The sequence below is a fragment of the Sarcophilus harrisii genome, chromosome X, assembly GCF_902635505.1.
Source record: "Sarcophilus harrisii chromosome X, mSarHar1.11, whole genome shotgun sequence".
Lineage (NCBI taxonomy): Eukaryota > Metazoa > Chordata > Mammalia > Dasyuromorphia > Dasyuridae > Sarcophilus > Sarcophilus harrisii.
The window spans coordinates 17,380,821-17,399,278 of NC_045432.1; the positions used below are offsets into that span (position 1 = coordinate 17,380,821).

At 51.1% G+C, this 18,458-nt stretch overlaps 1 protein-coding gene across 1 annotated transcript in view; it reads right to left on the bottom strand.

Annotated features, from left to right (window-relative positions):
• The window catches only part of LOC116420252 (activating signal cointegrator 1 complex subunit 2 homolog), a 29,067-nt gene extending 13,217 nt beyond the window's left edge, over positions 1 to 15,850 (bottom strand). The window contains exon 1 of the mRNA XM_031944612.1: positions 15,688 to 15,850. Within this exon, the coding sequence (XP_031800472.1) occupies positions 15,688 to 15,705 (18 nt within the window). The 5' untranslated portion in view covers positions 15,706 to 15,850. The remainder of the gene's footprint in view (positions 1 to 15,687) is intronic.
• Positions 15,851 to 18,458: the final 2,608 nt, after the last annotated feature.

Here is an 18,458-nt window from a genome sequence, read left to right on the forward strand (position 1 = left end):
CAGAAAACCTCCATGGAGATCAGTGGCAGAGATGCCCCATGGAGATCAATGTCAGGTACCCCTCATGGAGATCAATGTGAAAGACCTATCATAGAGACCAGGGGAAAAGAACCTTTATGGATATCAATGTCAGAGAACCCCCATGGAGATCAATGTCAGGGACCCCCCCCCAAGGAGATTAATGGAAGCTCCATGGAGATCAGTGGCAGAGACCCCCCATGGAGATCAATGTCAAGAGATCCATTTGGAGATCAGGAACAGAGACCCCCAAGGAGATCAATGGCAGAGACCCCCCATAAAGATCAATGTCAGAGACCCCCATGGAAATCAGTGGCAGAGACCCCCCATGGAGATCAATGTCAGAGACCCATTGTTGAGATCAGGGACAGAGACCCCATGGAGATCAGTGGCGGAGACCCCCATGGAGATCAGTGGCGGAGACCCCCCATGGAGATCAGTGGCGGAGACCCCATGGAGATCAGTGGCAGAGACCCCCATGGAGATCAGTGGCAGAGACCCCCATGGAGATCAATGTCAGAGACCCATTGTTGAGATCAGGGACAGAGACCCCATGGAGATCAGTGGCGGAGACCTCCATGGAGATCAGTGGCGGAGACCCCCCATGGAGATCAGTGGCGGAGACCCCCATGGAGATCAGTGGCAGAGACCCCCATGGAGATCAGTGGCGGAGACCCATGGAGATCAGTGGCAAAGACCCCCATGGAGATCAGTGGCAGAGACCCCCATGGAGATCAGTGGCAGAGACCGCCCATGGAGATCAGTGGCGGAGACCCCCATGGAGATCAGTGGCGGAGACCCCCAGTAGCAGAGACCCCCCCATGGAGATCAGTGGCAGAGACCCCCCATGGAGGTCAATGTCAGAGACCCTTTGTGGAGATCAGGGACAGAGACCCCCATGGACATCAGTGGGGCAGACCCCCATGGAGATGAGTGGCAGAGACCCCCCATGGAGATCAGTGGCGGAGACCCCCTTGGAGATCTTTGGGAAAAACCCCCATGGAGACCAAAGTCAAGATCCATTATGGAGATCAATGTCAAGAGATCCATTATGGAGATCAGAGACCCCCATGGAGATCAGGGGTGGAGACCCCCATGGAGATCAGTGGCGGAGACCCATTGTTGAGATCAGGGACAGAGACCCCCATGGAGATCAGTGGCAGAGACCCATTGTTGAGATCAGGGACAGAGACCCCCATGGAGATCAGAGTGGCAGAGACCCATTGTTGAGATCAGGGACAGAGACTCTCATGGAGATCAGTGGCAGAGACCCATTGTTGAGATCAGGGACAGAGACCCATTGTTGAGATCAGGGACAGAGACCCCCATGAAGATCAGTGGCAGAGACCCCCCATGGAGATCAGTGGCGGAGACCCATTGTTGAGATCAGGGACAGAGACCCCATGGAGATCAGTGGCAGAGACCCATTGTTGAGATCAGGGACACAGACGCCCATGGAGATCAGAGTGGCAGAGACCCATTGTTGAGATCAGGGACAGAGACCCCCATGGAGATCAGTGGCAGAGACCTCCCATGGAGATCAGTGGCGGAGACCCCCCCATGGAGATCAGTGGCAGTGACCCCCATTGACAACAAAGTCAAGATCCATTATGGAGATCAATGTCAGAGACCCTTTGTGGAGATCAGGGACAGAGACCCCCATGGACATCAATGTCAGAGACCCCCATGGAGATGAGTGGCAGAGACCCCCATGGAGATCAGTGGCAGAGACCCCCATGGAGATCTTTGGGAAAAACCCCCATGGAGACCAATGTCAAGATCCGTTATGGAGATCAATGTCATGGAGATCAGTGGCGGATACCCCCCATGGAGATCAGTGGCGGAGACCATGGAGATCAGTGGCGGAGACCCCCCATGGAGATCAGTGGCGAAGACCCCCAGTGGCAGAGACCCCCCCATGGAGATCAGTGGCATAGACCCCCTTGGAGATCTTTGGGAAAAACCCCCATGGAGATAACAAGAAATCCACTATGGAGATCAATGTCAAGAGATCCATTATGGAGATCAGGGACAGAGACCCCCGTGGAGATCAACGTCAGAGACCTCCATGGAGATCAGTGGCAGAGACCCCCATGGAGATCAGTGGCAGAGACCCCCATGGAGATCAGGGGTGGAGACCCCCATGGAGATCAGTGGCGGAGACCCATTGTTGAGATCAGGGACGGAGACCCCCATGGAGATCAGTGGCGGAGACCCATTGTTGAGATCAGGGACGGAGACCCCCATGGAGATCAGTGGCGGAGACCCATTGTTGAGATCAGGGACGGAGACCCCCATGGAGATCAGTGGCAGAGACCCATTGTTGAGATCAGGGACGGAGACTCTCATGGAGATCAGTGGCAGAGACCCATTTTTGAGATCAGGGACAGAGACTCCCCCATGGAGATCGGTGGCAGAGACTCCCCAAGGAGATCAATGTCAGAGACCCATTGTGGAGATCAATGGCGGAGACCCATTGTTGAGATCAGGGACAGAGACCCCCATGGAGATCAGTGGCAGAGACCCCCCATGGAGATCAGTGGCGGAGACCCCCCATGGAGATCAGTGGCAGTGACCCCCATGGAGACCAATGTCAAGATCCATTATGGAGATCAATGCGGACCCTTGTGGAGATCAGGACAGAGCCCCATGGACATCAGTGTTCAGAGCCCCATGGAGATGAGTGGCAGAGACCCCCCATGGAGATCAGTGGCAGAGACCCCCATGGAGATCTTTGGGAAAAACCCCCATGGAGACCAATGTCAAGATCCGTTATGGAGATCAATGTCATGGAGATCAGTGGCGGATACCCCCCATGGAGATCAGTGGCGGAGACCCCCATGGAGATCAATGTCAGAGACCCTTTGTGGAGATAAGGGACAGAGACCCCCATGGACATCAGTGTCGGAGACTCCCATGGAGATGAGTGGCATAGACCCCCCATGGAGATCAGTGGCAGAGACCCCCATGGAGATCTTTGGGAAAAACCCCCATGGAGCCCAATGTCAAGATCCATTTGGAGATCAATGTCATGGAAATCAGTGGCGGATACCCCCCTTGGAGATCAGTGGCGGAGACCCCCATGGAGATCAGTGGCAGAGACCCCATGGAGATCAGTGGCAGAGACCCCCATGGAGATCAATGACAGAGACCCATTGTTGAGATCAGGGACAGAGACCCCCATGGAGATCAGTGGCAGAGGCCCCCATGGACCCCATGGAGATCAGTGGCAGAGACCCCCCCATGGAGACCAATGTCAAGATCCATTATGGAGATCAATGACAGAGATCCCCTATGGAGACCAATGTCAGAGACCCCCCATGGAGATCAGTGGCAGAGACATCCCCCCATCGTGATCAATGACAGATACCCCCCATGGAAATCAGTGGCAGAGACCCCCCATGGAGATCAGTGGCGGAGACCCCCCATGAAGATCAGTGGCGGAGACCCCCATGGAGATCAGTGGTGGAGACCCCATGGAGATCAGTGGCGGAGACCCCCATGGAGATCAATGACAGAGACCCCCCATGGAGATCAATGTCAGGGACCCATTATGGAGATCAGGGACAGAGACCCCCATGGAGATATCTGGAAAAGACCCCATGGAGATCAGTGGCAGAGACCCCCATGGAGATCTTTGGCAAAGACCCCCATGGAGACCAATGTCAAGATCCATTATGGAGATCAATGTCATGGAGATCAGGGACGGAGACCCCCATGGAGATCAGTGACAGAGACCCATTGTTGAGATCAGGGACAGAGACTCTCATGGAGATCAGTGGCGGAGACCCCATGGAGATCAGTGGCGGAGACCCCCATGGAGATCAGTGGCGGAGACCCCCAGTGGCAGAGACCCCCCCATGGAGATCAGTGGCATAGACCCCCTTGGAGATCTTTGGGAAAAACCCCCATGGAGACCAATGTCAAGATCCACTATGGAGATCAATGTCAAGAGATCCATTATGGAGATCAGGGACAGAGACCCCCATGGAGATCAGTGGCAGAGACCCCCATGGAGATCAGTGGCGGAGACCCCCATGGAGATCAGTGGCGGAGACCCCCATGGAGATCAGTGGCGGAGACCCCCATGGAGATCAGTGGCGGAGACCTCCCATGGAGATCCGTGGCGGCGGAGACCCCATGGAGATCAGTGGCGGAGACCCCATGGAGATCAGTGGCAGAGACCCCAGTGGAAGAGACCCCCCATGGAGATCAGTGGCAGAGACCCCCATGGAGATCAGTGGCAGAGACCCCATGGAGATCAGTGGCAGAGACCCCCCATGGAGATCAGTGGCAGAGACCCCCATGGAGATCACTGGTGGAAACCCCCATGGAGATCAGTGGCATAGACCCCCATGGAGATCACTGGCAGAGACCCATTGTGGAGATCAGTGGCAGAGACCCCCATGGAGATCGGTGGCAGAGATACCCAAGGAGATCAGTGGCGGAGACCCCTATGGAGATCAATGTCAGAGACCCATTATGGAGATCAGGAAGAGAGACCCCCATGGAGATCTTTGGCAAAGACCCCCATGGAGATCAATGTCAAGATCCATTATGGAGATCAATGACAGAGATCCCCTATGGAGACCAATGTCAGAGATCCCCTATGGAGATCAGTGGCAGAGACATCCGACCATTGTGATCAATGACAGATACCCCCCATGGAGATAAGTGGCAGAGACCCCCCCATGGAGATCAATGTCAGAGACCCTTTGTGGAGATCAGGGACAGAGACCCCCATGGACATCACTGTCGGAGACCCCCATGGAGATGAGTGGAGACCCCCATGGAGATCAGTGGAGAGACCCCATGGAGATCTTTGGGAAAACCCCCATGGAGCCAATTCACCAATGGGTCAATGGAGATTGTGGCGGATACCCCCAGAGATCAAACGGAACCCCCATGGAATCAGGGGGAGACCCCCTGGGAGATCAGGGGGAGACCCATGGAACGTGGCGGAGACCCCAGGCAGAGACCCCCATGGAGATCAGTGGCAAGACCCCTTTGAGATCTTTGGGAAAAAACCCCATGGAGACAATGTCAAGATCCATTATGAGATCAATGGGCCCCAAAAGGGGGAGACCCCATTTGGAAGACCCAGGGTCAAGACCCCCATGGAATCAGGGGGGCCCCGAGACCCCCATGGAGATCAAACCCTTTGGGGTTTTGGGAAAAACCCCATAAAATGCAAGACCCCCATGGGTTGGAGATCCATTATGGTGGGAAGAAACCCCCATGGCAGGGGAGACCCCCCATGGAGATCAGGGGAGACCCCCCATGGAGTCAGTGGCGAGACCCCCATGGAGACAGTGGGGAACCCCATGGGGGCGGAGACCCCCCAGGAGATCAGTGGGAGAAGCCCCCATGGAGACTTTTTGGGAAAACCCCATGGAGAAATTAAGGGCCCCCTGGAGACATGGAGACCCCTGGCGGGAAAAACCCCCCATGGAGACCAAAGTGGCGGAGACAATAGGAACGTGGGGAACCCCCATAGACAGTGGAAACCCCCATGGAATCAGGGCGGAACCTTCAGGGAAGACCCCAGGCAGAACCCCCATGGAGATCAGTGGCATGACCCCTTAACTTTTGGGAAAAACCCCATGGAGACCAATGTCAAGATCCACTATGGAGATCAATGTCAAGAGATCCATTATGAAGATCAGGGTCAGAGACCCCCAGGGATAGGGGGAGACCCCTTGGATGTGAGACCCCAGGAGATCAGGGGAGACCCCCGGAGATCAGTGGGGAGACCCCAGGGAAGACCCCCAAGACAGTGGAGAGACCCCCCAAGGGGAATTCAGTTTGGGCGGAGAACCCCCATACCAGTGGGGAGACCCCCAGGAGAGGAGAACCCCCATGGAATCAGTGGGTGAGACCCCCTGGGAGATCTTTGGGAAAACCCCATGGGCAATGTCAAGTCCCTTATGGAGATCAATTCAAAGGAGATCAAGGGGTGGCGAACCCCCCATGGAGATCAGTGGCGGACCCCAAGGGGAGGATCAGTGGCGGAGACCCCCTGGAGATAGTGGCAGACCCCCATGGAGATCAGTGGCGGAGCCCCCATGGAGACCCGGGCGAGACCCCATGGGGCGAGGGAAACCCCCATGGAGACAGGGAAGACCCCTTGGAGATGGGGGGAAACCCCCAGGAGACAATGGCAGACCCCCATGGAGATCAGTAGGGAGCCCCCAAGGGAGATCAGGGCGAGCCCCCATGGAGATCAGGGCAGACCCCCAGGAGATCAGTGGGGCCCCATGGAGTCAAGGGCAGAGACCCCCCATGAGTCTGGCGGGACCCCCATTGGGCAGAGACCCCCATGGGATCAGTGGCAAGACCCCTGGGGAACAGGGAAACCCCCTTTGGAACAGGGTAAGACCCCAGGACAACAAGGACCTTATAATCAGGGCAAAGAGACCCCATGGAGACAGGGGAACCAGGAAGGGAAAAAGGGGAGACCCCTGGAGATCATGGCAGAGACCCCATTGGAGATCAGGGGGAGACCCCCATGGAGATAGATGGAGACCCAATGAGATCAGGGACAGAGACCCTCATGAGATGTGGAGAACCCATTGTTGAGATAGGACGAGACCCATTGTTGAGATCAGGGGACAGAGACCCCCCAGGAACTGGGAGACCCCCATGGAGACTGGCAGAGACCCATTGTTGAGATCAGGACGAACCCCATGGAATTTGGCAGAGACCCATTGTTGAGATGGGGACAGAGACCCCAGGAGATGAGGGAGAGACCCATTGTTGAGATCAGGGACAGAGACCTCATGGAGACTGGCAGAGACCCATTGTTGAGATAGGGACAGAGACCCATTGTTGAGATCAGGAAGAACCCCATGGAGACGTGGCATAGACCCCCCATGGAGATCAGGGCGGAGACCCAGGGACGGGGACAGAACCCCATGGAGAAGTGGCAGAGACCTCCATGGAGATCAGTGGGGGAGACCCCCATGGAGACGTGGGGACCCCCAGGACACCAATGTCAAGATCTTTATGGAGCAATGCGAGACCCTTTGTGGAGATGGGACAGGACCCCTTTGGAGATGGGGTGGGGAACCCCATGGAATGGGGGGAACCCCATGGAGATAGTGGGGGCCCCTTGGAGATTTAGGGAAAAACCCCATGGGGAATGTCGGCCTTTTTGGGTTAATTTCATGAGATAGTGGGAACCCATTGGAATGGGGGGAGACCCCATGGAGATTGGGAACCCATGGAGATCCCAGGGGGAGGCCCCATGGAGATGGGGAGGAGACCCCCATGGAATGTGGGGGGCCCTTTGGAATGGGAGCCATTGGAGATCAAATGGGGAAGACCCTTGGAGATTTTGGGAAAACCCCATGGAATAAAGCAAGACCCTTGGAGATCAAGGAAAAGAGACCCCATTATGGAAGATAGGGTGGAACCCCCATGGAGATATGGCAGGAATGGAGACCAAGGGCAAGACCATGGAGATATGGGCAGAGACCCCTTTGGAATAGGGGGGAGACCCCCAGGAAAGTGTGGAGACCCCTGGAGAATAGTGGAAGAATGGAGATTGGGGAGACCCCCAGGAGTTTGGGGGGAAAAATGGAGAAAATGAGATTAGGGAAATTGAGTGGGGGGGACCCTTTGGATCAGGGGGGAGACCCCCATGGAGTTGGGGCAGACCCCATGGGAAGGGGAGACCCCAGGAGATGTGGTGGGAACCCCCTTGGAGACTTTGGGAAAAACCCCCATGGGACCAAGTCAAGATCCATTGGAATCAATGTCAAGAGACTTTTGGATCAAAACCCCATGGAATCAGGGGAAATTAAGGGCCCCCATGGAGATTGGGCGGGATTTTGAGATAGGAAGGACCCCATGGAATGTGGCAGGATTAAACTTTTGGGGGTTGGAGATCAGGCGAGACCCCCCATGGAGAAAATCAGAGTCAAAGACCCCGTGGGAGATAGGACAGGCCCCATGGAACAGGGGGGAGACCCCTTTGGAGATTTAGGGCGAGACCCCCATGGAGATCATGGGAGAAAATCCCAAGGAGAAAGAAGACCCATTTGGAGATCAATAAAACCCCCATGGAGATCAAATGTAACCATTTGGATCAGAAGAATCCTTGGAAAATTGTGAGACCCTTGGAGATGGGCAGAGACCCCATGGGGATAAGGGCAGATTGGGGATGGGCTTTGGAGATAAAGGGCGAACTTGGAGATTAGGGCAAGACCCCCATGGAATAGGGGGAGACCCCCAGGAGATAGTGGAGAAAAATGAGAAAATGGGAAGATTTTAAAAGGAGATAACAAGATTTGGGAAAATAGGGAAGGACCCCATGGAATGTGGGGAGAATTGGAGATGGTAGAAATGGAGAAGGGGAAGAATGGAGATTTTTGGGAAAACCCCATGGAGATTTCAAGACCCATGGAATAAGTTGGAGACAGTGCGGGAACATGGAGATAGTGGGGGAAATTTTTTGGGAAACATGGAAAAACCCCCCCTTGGAGATAATGGGTATGAAATTTTGGAGATTTTTGGAAAAACCCCTGGAGAAAAATGGGAAAATGGAGATAATGCAAGACAATGGAGAAAAAGAGACCCCAGGAGATAGGGGAGACCCCATGGAGATAGTGGAGAATGGAGTATGGAGAATTTTGGAGATTGGGGGAGAAGGAGATAGGGTTTGGGGAGAATGGAAGGGGGCCCCATGGAGATCGTGGGAGAATGGAGATGGGGGAGAATGGAGAAGTGGGAGACTATGGAATTTTGGAAACAGAGAAATGTAATTCGGGAAAATTTGGAGAAATTTGGGGATCCCCAGGAGATTGGGGAGACCCCAGGAGATAGGGGAACCCCAGGAAAGGGGGAAGACCCATGGAGATAGTGGGGGAGACCCCTGGAGGGCCCCCAATAGATTGGGAAGCCCCCGGGAGGGAAAAAATGGGAGAAAGTAGACCCCTGGAGATAAGAGAGACCAAAGATAGGTGAGACCCCATGGAAAGGGGGAGACCCATGGAATGGGTGAGACTTTATGGAGATGTGGGGAACCCCTTGGAGTTTTGGGAGACCCTATGGAAGGGCCATGGAGATAGGGCAGGCCCCCAGGAAGTTGAGAGACCCCTTTGGGTAGGGGAGACCCCCAGGAATCGTGGGGGAGACCCCATGGAGATAGGGGGAACCTGGAGATCAGTGGGAGACCCCTTTGGATTTTGGGAAACCATGAAACCAATGTCAAGATCCATTATGGAGATCAATGTCGAGATCCATTAGGAATAGGGACAGAGACCCCCATGGAATCAGGGCGGAGACCCCATGGAGATCAGTGGCGGAGACCCCCCATGGAGATCAGTGGCGGAGACCCCCATGGAGAATAGTGGTATGGAGACCCCTTTGGAGATCGGAAAACCCCCATAAGACCAATGCAAGACCATTTGGAATCAGTGGGGTTTATGGAGAAGGGGGAACCCCCATGGAGATCAGTGGAGAACCCCCATGGAGATCTGGGGGCCCCATGGAGACATGGGGGCCCCTATGGAGTCAAACCCCATGGAGATAGGGGCGAGCCCCCATGAGATCAGTGGGGAACCCCATGGAGATCGATAGGGACCCCCATGGAGATCAGGGCAGACCCCAGGACATGTGTGGAGACTCCCATGGAGGGTTTCAGAGACCCCCGGAGATCAGTGGCAGAACCCCATGGAGATCTGGGGAAAACCCCATGGAACCCAAATTAAGTCCAAGGAAACAATGTCATGGAAATCAGTGGGGATACCCCCATGGAATCAGTGGCGGAGACCCCATGGAGATCAAAGTGGCAGAGACCCTTGGAGATAGTGGAGAGACCCCCCATGGAGATCAATGTCAGAGACCCATTGTTGGATCAGGAAGAACCCCAGGATCAGTGGCAAGGGACTCCCCATGGACCCCATGGAGATCAGTGGCAGAGACCCCCCATGGAGACCAATGTCAAGATCCATTATGGAGATCAATGACAGAGATCCCCTATGGAACAATTCAGAGACCCCATGGAGATCAGTGGCAGAGACATCCCCCCATCGTGATCAATGACAGATATCCCCCATGGAAATCAGTGGCAGAGACCCCCCATGGAGATCAGTGGCAGTGACCCCCATGGAGAACTTTGGCAAAGACCCCATGGACCTTTGTCAAGATCCATTAGAATCAATGTCCCCATGGGATCCTTGGAGACCCCATGGAGATCAGTCAGACCCCCATGGAGATAAAATGTTTGGCCCATTATGGAGATAGGGAGACCCCCATGAAAATCAAAATCCCCCATGGAGATCCTGGGAGACCCATTTGGGAGATGGGAAAGAGCCCCCATGGAGATCGTGAAGAACCCCCATTGAGACTTTGGAGAACCCCCAGGATAGGGCAGAACCCCATGGAGATCAAAGAGACCCCCATGAGATCAAATCAAAACTTCCCGGAATCATGGAAGAGACCCCAGGGATCCTGGCAGAGACCCCATGGAGATTACTGGAGGACCCCATGGAGATCATGGACCCCCATGGAATCAGGAAAGACCTCCCATGGAGATCAATGACAGCTCCATGAAGATCAGTGACAAAGACCTCCATGGAGATCAATGGCAGAGACCCCCATGGAGATCAGTGGCAGAGACCCCCCATGGAGATCAGTGGCAAAGACCCTCCATGGAGGTCAATGTCAAAGACCTCCCATGGAGATCAGGGACAGAGAGCCCCCACAGAGATCAGTGTCAAGAGACTCATTATGGAAATCAGGGAGATAGACCCCCCATGGAGATCAGTGTCTGAAACCTCCTTGGAGATCAGTGTTAGAGACCCATTATGGAGATCAGAGTCTGAGATCCCTCATGTAGATCAGGGACCGAGATCCCCCTTGGAGATCAGAGTCACAGATCCCCCATGGAGATCAGGGTCCAATCCCCCTGGGCTAGAGCCCCTTTATGGAAACCTTGGGTAGAGACCACACATGAAGATTAGTGTTATAGACCCCGCATTGAGATCAGGCATCAAGGCCCCCCCCCCCCCACCTTGGAGATTAGTGACAGAGACGCCCCATGCAGATTATGGACACAGACCTGCCAGGGCCTGAGACCCTCCATGGACAGCAAGTACAGGGACCCCCATGGAGATTACGGTGTGAGGAGCCACTACTAAAAGAGGTGGGATAAAGACCTGGAGACCAACAAAAAGGAAGAGATGGTAGAAGGGCGCAGTAGAGAGAGAGGAGATGAGGGGCAAAGATTCATGGGGAAATTAGGGGGGGAAGGTCAGGTCATGAGGAAGGGAAGAGGAACTGGGGCAAAATAGAAGGAGGCAGGATTAATGTAGCAGAGACCCTACAAAAGAGATCATTATCAGAGATCCCATATGGAGATCAGGATAAGAGACCCCCCCATGGAGATCAGTGTCAGAGACCCATTATGGAGATCAGGCTTAGAGACCCCTACGGAGATCAGGATCAAAGAACCTCCATGGAGATAAGGGTCACGGACCTCCCGTGGACATCAGTGGCAAAGACCCACCATAAAAATCAGGAGCACAGACCCCAAACAGAGATCACCAACAGAGATCCCCCATGGAGATCTACGTCACAGCCACCAGGGCCAGAACCCCCTTATGCTGACCATAAAGACTCATGGAGATCAGTGGCAGAGACTCCCCATGGAAATTATGGACACAGACCCCCAGGGGCAGAGACCCTCTATGAACATTAGCTAAGTAAAGGGACCCCCATGGAGATCATAGAGTGAGATAAACTAAGAAATGAGGAATAAAGAGCTGAAGACCAACAAAAAAGAGATGGTGGAAGGGGGCAGGAGAGTGTGTGCAGTTGAGGGGCAAAGATTCATGGGGAAATTAGGGGGGAAAGGTCAGGTCATGAGAAGGGAAGAGAAACTTGCCTAGAATAGGAGGAGGCAGGATTAATGTAGCAGAGACCCCACGAAAAAGATCTGGGTTAGATACTCCATATGGAGATCTGTGTCAGAGACACATTATGGAGATCAGGGTCAGGGATCCTCCAATTAAATCTGTATCAGAGACCCATTATAGAGATCAGAGATCCCCCATGAAGATCAGGGTATAAGACCCACCCCCCCAGAGGAAGCGAACTACTGTGGAGATCAGGGTCAGAGCCTCTCCATGAAGATCATGAGTCTAGACTCTCCATGAAGATCAGGTGCAGGGCCCCACCATGGAGTTCAGGGTTACTGATATCACATGAAAAATCAGTGGCAAAGACCCCCCATGGAGATCAGGGTCCGAGATATCACCCATGGAGATCAGGATCCAATACCTGTCCAGGGAAGAGTCCCTTATGGAGAGCAGGGGTAGAGAACACACATGGAGGTTAGTGTTGTAGACCCCCCCATTGAGATCAACGACACAGCCCCCCCCCACACACACACCAGCAGCAGAGATGCCAATTGAGATTGCGGATACTGAGCCCCCGGGATCAGGGACCCCCAAAGAAGATCAAAGTCAGAGATTCCCAACGAAATCAGGATGAGATTCTACCCACCGAGATCAGTGTCAGAGGCCCTTTGTGAAGATCAGGGTCAGAGACCCCCCATGGAGATCGGGGTCCAATACGTCTGGTGCAGAGCCCCCTCGTGGAAATCTTGGGTAGAGACCACACAGAGAGATTAGTGTTGTAGACTCCCCATTGAGATCAAGGACAGAGTCTCCCCCCACCTTGGAGATCAGTGGCAGAGATGCCCCATGCAGATTATGGACACAGACCCTTTAGAGGCAGAGACCCCCCCGCCGTGGACAACAAGTACAGGGACCCCCATGGACATTACAGTGTGAAGAATCACTACTAAAAAATGAGGCATAAAGAGCTGGAGACCAACAAAAAGGAAGAGATGGTGGAAGGGCGCAATAGAGTGTGAGCAGATGAGGGGCAAAGATTCATGGGGAAATTAGGGGGCAAAGGTCAGGTCATTAGAAGGGAAGAGAAACTGGTGCGGAATAGAAGGAGACAGGATTAATGTGGCAGAGACCCCACAAAAGAGATCATTTATCAGAGACCTCACAAAACAGATCATTATCAGAGACCCATAATGGAGCTCAGGGTTCAAGACCCCCAATAGCAGCAAACTACTATGGAGATCAGGGTTAAAGACACTCCATGAAGATCATGGCGCCTAGACCACCCATGAAGATCAGGTGCAGGGCCCCATCATGGAGTTCAGGGTCACAGGTCTCCATGGAAATCCGGGTCACAGACCCCCACCAATGGAGACCAGGTCACAGACCCCCCATGGAGACCAAGGTCACAGACCTCCCATGGAGAGCAAGGTCCCGGACCTCCCATGGAGATCAGATGGAGATCAGGGGCCGATCCCCCGGGACAGAGCCCCCTTATGAAAATCGGAGATAGAGATCACACATAGAAATTAGTGTTGTACGAACTGATGCTGAGTGAAATGAGCAGGACCAGGAGATCATTATATACTTCAACAACAATACTAGATGATGACCAGTTCTGATGGATCAGGCCATCCTCAGCAACGAGATCAACCAAATCATTTCTAATGGAGCAGTAATGAACTGAACTAGCTATACCCAGAAAAAGAACTCTGGGAGATGACTAAAAACCATTACATTGAATTCCCAATCCCTATATTTATGCACACATGCATTTTTGATTTCCTTCACAAGCTAATCATACAATAATTCAGAGTCTGATTCTTTTTGTACAGCAAAATAATGTTTTGGTCATGTATACTTATTGTGTATCTAAGTTATATTTTAATATATTTAACATCTACTGGTCATCCTGCCATTTAGGGGAGGGGGTGGGGGGTAAGAGGTGAAAAATTGGAACAAGAGGTTTGGCAATTGTTAATGCTGTAAAGTTACCCATGTATATATCCTGTAAATAAAAGGCTATTAAATAAAAATAAAAATAAAAATTTAAAAAAAAAAAAAGAAATTAGTGTTGTAGACGCCCCATTGAGATCAAGGACAAGTCTCCCCCCACTGAAGATCAGTGGCAGAAACATCCAATGCAGATTATGGACACAGACCCTCTGGAGGCAGAGACCCTCCATAGACAGCAAGTACAGGGACCCCCATGGAGATTATGGTGTGAGAGCCAGTATTAAAAGAGGCAGGATAAAGAGCTGGAGACCAACAAAAAGGAAGAGATGGTGGAAGGGTGCAGTAGAGACAGAGGAGATGAGGGGCAAAGATTCATGAGGAAATTAGGGGAGAAAGGTCAGGTCATGAGGAAGGGAAGAGAAACTGGTGCGGAATAGAAGGAGGCAGGATTATTGTAGCAGTGACCCCACAGAGTGATTAGTGTCAACGACCCCATATGGAGAGCAGGGTCAGGGATCCCTCATGGAGCTCAAGGTCCAAGACCCCCAATGGCAGAAAACTATTATTGAGATCAGGGTTAGAGATACTCCACGAAGATCATGAGCCTAGACCACCTATGAAGATCAGGTGCAGGGCCCCATCATGGAGTTCAGGGTCACAGGTCTCCATGGAAATCCGGGTCACAGACCCCCAATGGAGACTAGGTCACAGACTCCCCATGGAGATCAAAGTCAATGATTGCCATGGAAATCCGGGTCACAGACCCCCCATGGAGACCAAGGTCACAGACCTCCCATGGAGATCAGAGACAGAGATCCCCCATGGAGATCAGGGGCCGATCCCCCTGGGACAGAGCCCCCTTATGAAAATCAGAGATAGAGATCACACATAGAAATTAGTGTTGTAGACCCCCCATTGAGATCAAGGACAAGTCTCCCCCCACTGAAGATCAGTGGCAGAAACATCCAATGCAGATTATGGACACAGACCCTCTGGAGGCAGAGACCCTCCATAGACAGCAAGTACAGGGACCCCCATGGAGATTATGGTGTGAGAGCCAGTATTAAAAGAGGCAGGATAAAGAGCTGGAGACCAACAAAAAGGAAGAGATGGTGGAAGGGCGCAGTAGAGACAGAGGAGATGAGGGGCAAAGATTCATGAGGAAATTAGGGGAGAAAGGTCAGGTCATGAGGAAGGGAAGAGAAACTGGTGCGGAATAGAAGGAGGCAGGATTATTGTAGCAGTGACCCCACAGAGTGATTAGTGTCAACGACCCCATAAGGAGAGCAGGGTCAGGGATCCCTCATGGAGCTCAAGGTCCAAGACCCCCAATGGCAGAAAACTACTATTGAGATCAGGGTTAGAGATACTCCACGAAGATCATGAGCCTAGACCACCCATGAAGATCAGGTGCAGGGCCCCATCATGGAGTTCAGGGTCACAGGTCCCCATGGAAATTATTATATACATACATGCACACATATACTTTTACACTTTACACACACACATGTAAGGTTTTCCTCTTCCCCACACTCTCCCTCCCCTCATTTTACTCATCCCAATATGGGTTATGGAAGCTAGAAAGGCTAATGGCAAATTTTCAAAGACAATTGTTGGAAACTGTACAAGACCAAGCTATCCCTCCTTATTATTATACCTCTTTCTACCATCTCGAACCAAAAAGTAAGAAAAACCTCCACTTTTATATAAAAGACCGAAAAAAATCCAAAGTTCCAAAAGGTTCCCATTCTTTCAATCAGCCCAATTATTAGGATACCCCAGCCATCAAAGAACCTCCCGACAGTCCCCTCCCGAACAGGAGCCCAGGCCAAGTACCTTGACTTAATCTTACCGGTTTACTTGCCATCATCGACACATGGCCAGGGAGATGGTTAAACCCGAATGAGTGTCCATGGTAATGTCTTGCCCACCTCCTCCTAGCAGGAGGAGGAGGAGTTCCCCCCTCAGGATTTTTTGGATCAAGACAACAACCCGAGCACAACTGTCTTCACCAAAGCCTGTTTCTGGTATGAGTCCCACCAGTCTGTTCCAAGGCTCATAAAACACTCTGATGTGGGGAGGGGTCTCTGATGACACAATGGGCTGCAGCACTGGGAGTAGACATGGGGGGATGGGCCAGACCAATGAACCAACTAGATGCTATGAAAGAATTTGTTCTTAAGAAGGATGAGGGAGAGAAATGGCAAAAGTAGAAGAGTATTTTAAGGCAAATGGATGAGTTTGGGAGGGAATAGTCAAAAAAAAGATGGCAGAGAGTTAAAATCTTTGGTCTGGGGAAATATGCCAAGAAAAATAACTCTCTCTGTGTGTCACACACACACAACACACACACACACATACACACGCAACACACACAACACACACACAAACACACACACAACACACACACATACACACACACAACACATACACACAAACGGACACACAAAAACACTGATCAGAATAATAAATGGAAAAATCACAACAAGACGATCGAGCTTGAATTTAGAGAAATGACAAGGATGTGAAGGCACCTCTCCTCACTTCTCAGCTGAGGAGGACTGTGGGTGTGTGACACACTTGTCAGGCTTTTTTACTGGCTTCTTCTTCCCTCTTTTTAAAAATCTTTGTTATACAGGATGACTCTTTAGGAGCAGGTCAGGACAGACTTCTTTGAATAAATATGGTGGAGACTTTAGCCCTAAGTGTTCTTGGGCAATAAATAACCTGGTTCCCTGAGGAGAACAAGAGGTTTGCTTGTTGTGTATTGTCCTAATTTGAAGATTTGACTAACACAGAAGTGGTTGCTTTGTAAAATTCACTATAGCTTATATTTTATATCCCATATGGAATTAAAGTTTTAGGAGACCCCACCCAAATACCCAAACATCTCCTCTTCCCTTCCTCCCATATTTAAAAGGAATATTTCAAGGCAAAATGAGTTTGGTGGCTTTTACTTGAAGGTAAACAGATGGAAAGGAAAGGACACTGGCCAGGAACCAAGAGACCTGAGTTCAAACCTCACTCCTGATGCTTACTTGAGTAATCTTGGGAAAGTCCCTTCCCCTACCTAGGCCTTTATAAAATGGCGGGGTGGGGGGTGGGACCAGTTGGCTTCCTAGGTCCTTTCCAGTTCTACAGCTCAGGTTAGAAAAAATTCACATCTCAGGGCTCAACACTCCCTCCAGCCCCATCAGGCTCTACATTGGGCACACAAACTGTCCCCAAATTACCCTGACTTTTCCTCTGGGGTTCTCAACAAACAAACCTTAGAAATCATATTTTTGGAGGTAGAAGAGGAGGAGGAGGAGAGGTATCATTTTTTTGGCAGCCAACTCTTTAGTAGAGAATTCATTACCAACAGTGTAGGTGGATCCTGGCTCTGATGAGTCAAAGAGAAAAGCCCCATAGAAGAAACTGGCTGGTGTAGCTCTAGGCTTTGGCCCCTTAGAGGGCGCTGTGATTCATTTCTTCTGATGCTCCATACCTGGTGATCTTTTTAATATGATTTTTTTTATTGATATCTTTTGTTTTGACACCACTTTCATCCTCCAATCCCACAGTTAAGCCGGCCCATGGATAAAGGTTTAAAAAGAGAAAAAAGAAGTTTAGTTAAACCAAGAAACCCATCAATCCTGACACTATATCTGCTATTCTATATAGGTCCACACCCCTTCAAAAAGAGGAAGGGAGAGCTGTACACTGCTTATGATTCCTAATCCTACCAGTGTGACGCTCTGGTGTACCCCTCATGGAGGAGGGCAGAGCAGAGGAAGAGGGAGAATGGTTGATAGGGGGGAGGCTGAGTGTCGCAAAATTTTTATAAAAATTCATTTTAACCGATCGCAGTTGCCAACAGCACTTTGTGTTAGATTCCTGGAATCGGAAGGCCTTGATTCAGATCTTACCCTTAAATCCCTTCCCTTTCCTTTCCTGGGCCTCAGTTTCATTATCCTTATAATGAAGCAGTGGAACTATATAGTCTCTAGAACCCTTTCCAGCTCTTGAGTTAGAATCCTATTATTCTGAGTATTCTGAAAAGTTAAATGATAATGAAATGGCACTGCAGTGGATAGAATGCCGGGTGCAGTCAGGAAGACTCCTTTTCCTGTGTTCAAATCTGACCTCAGATTCTCATTGTTGATCTCAGTTTCCTTATCTGTAAAATGAGCTGGAGAAAAAAAAATGACAAACCCATCCAGTATCTCTGACCAAAAAACTCCAAATGGGGTCACGAAGAGCTGGACATGACTGAAAAACAACTTTACAAAAACAACAGGTAGACATGAAGAAACCAGAAAAACAACCCCCCAAAATGAATCAAGATAACAATTTTATCAAAATAAGATATGAGATAAACCTATCAAATCAACATTTCTATATATCACCAATAAAATGTAGAAACACCATAGAAATTTCACTCAAATTAGCCAAGGAAATGTATTAAATATCTAAGAATTAATCTACATAACATAAAAAGTAGAAACTAATTTTTATAGAAATAAAAGAAGAACAAAAATTGGAGAATTATTTAATATGCATAGTTAGGTCAAGATTTTAACACAAATTAATCTAGATAAGACTCAGTTTAGTTGTGGGACCTTAGGCAAGTCACTTCACCCT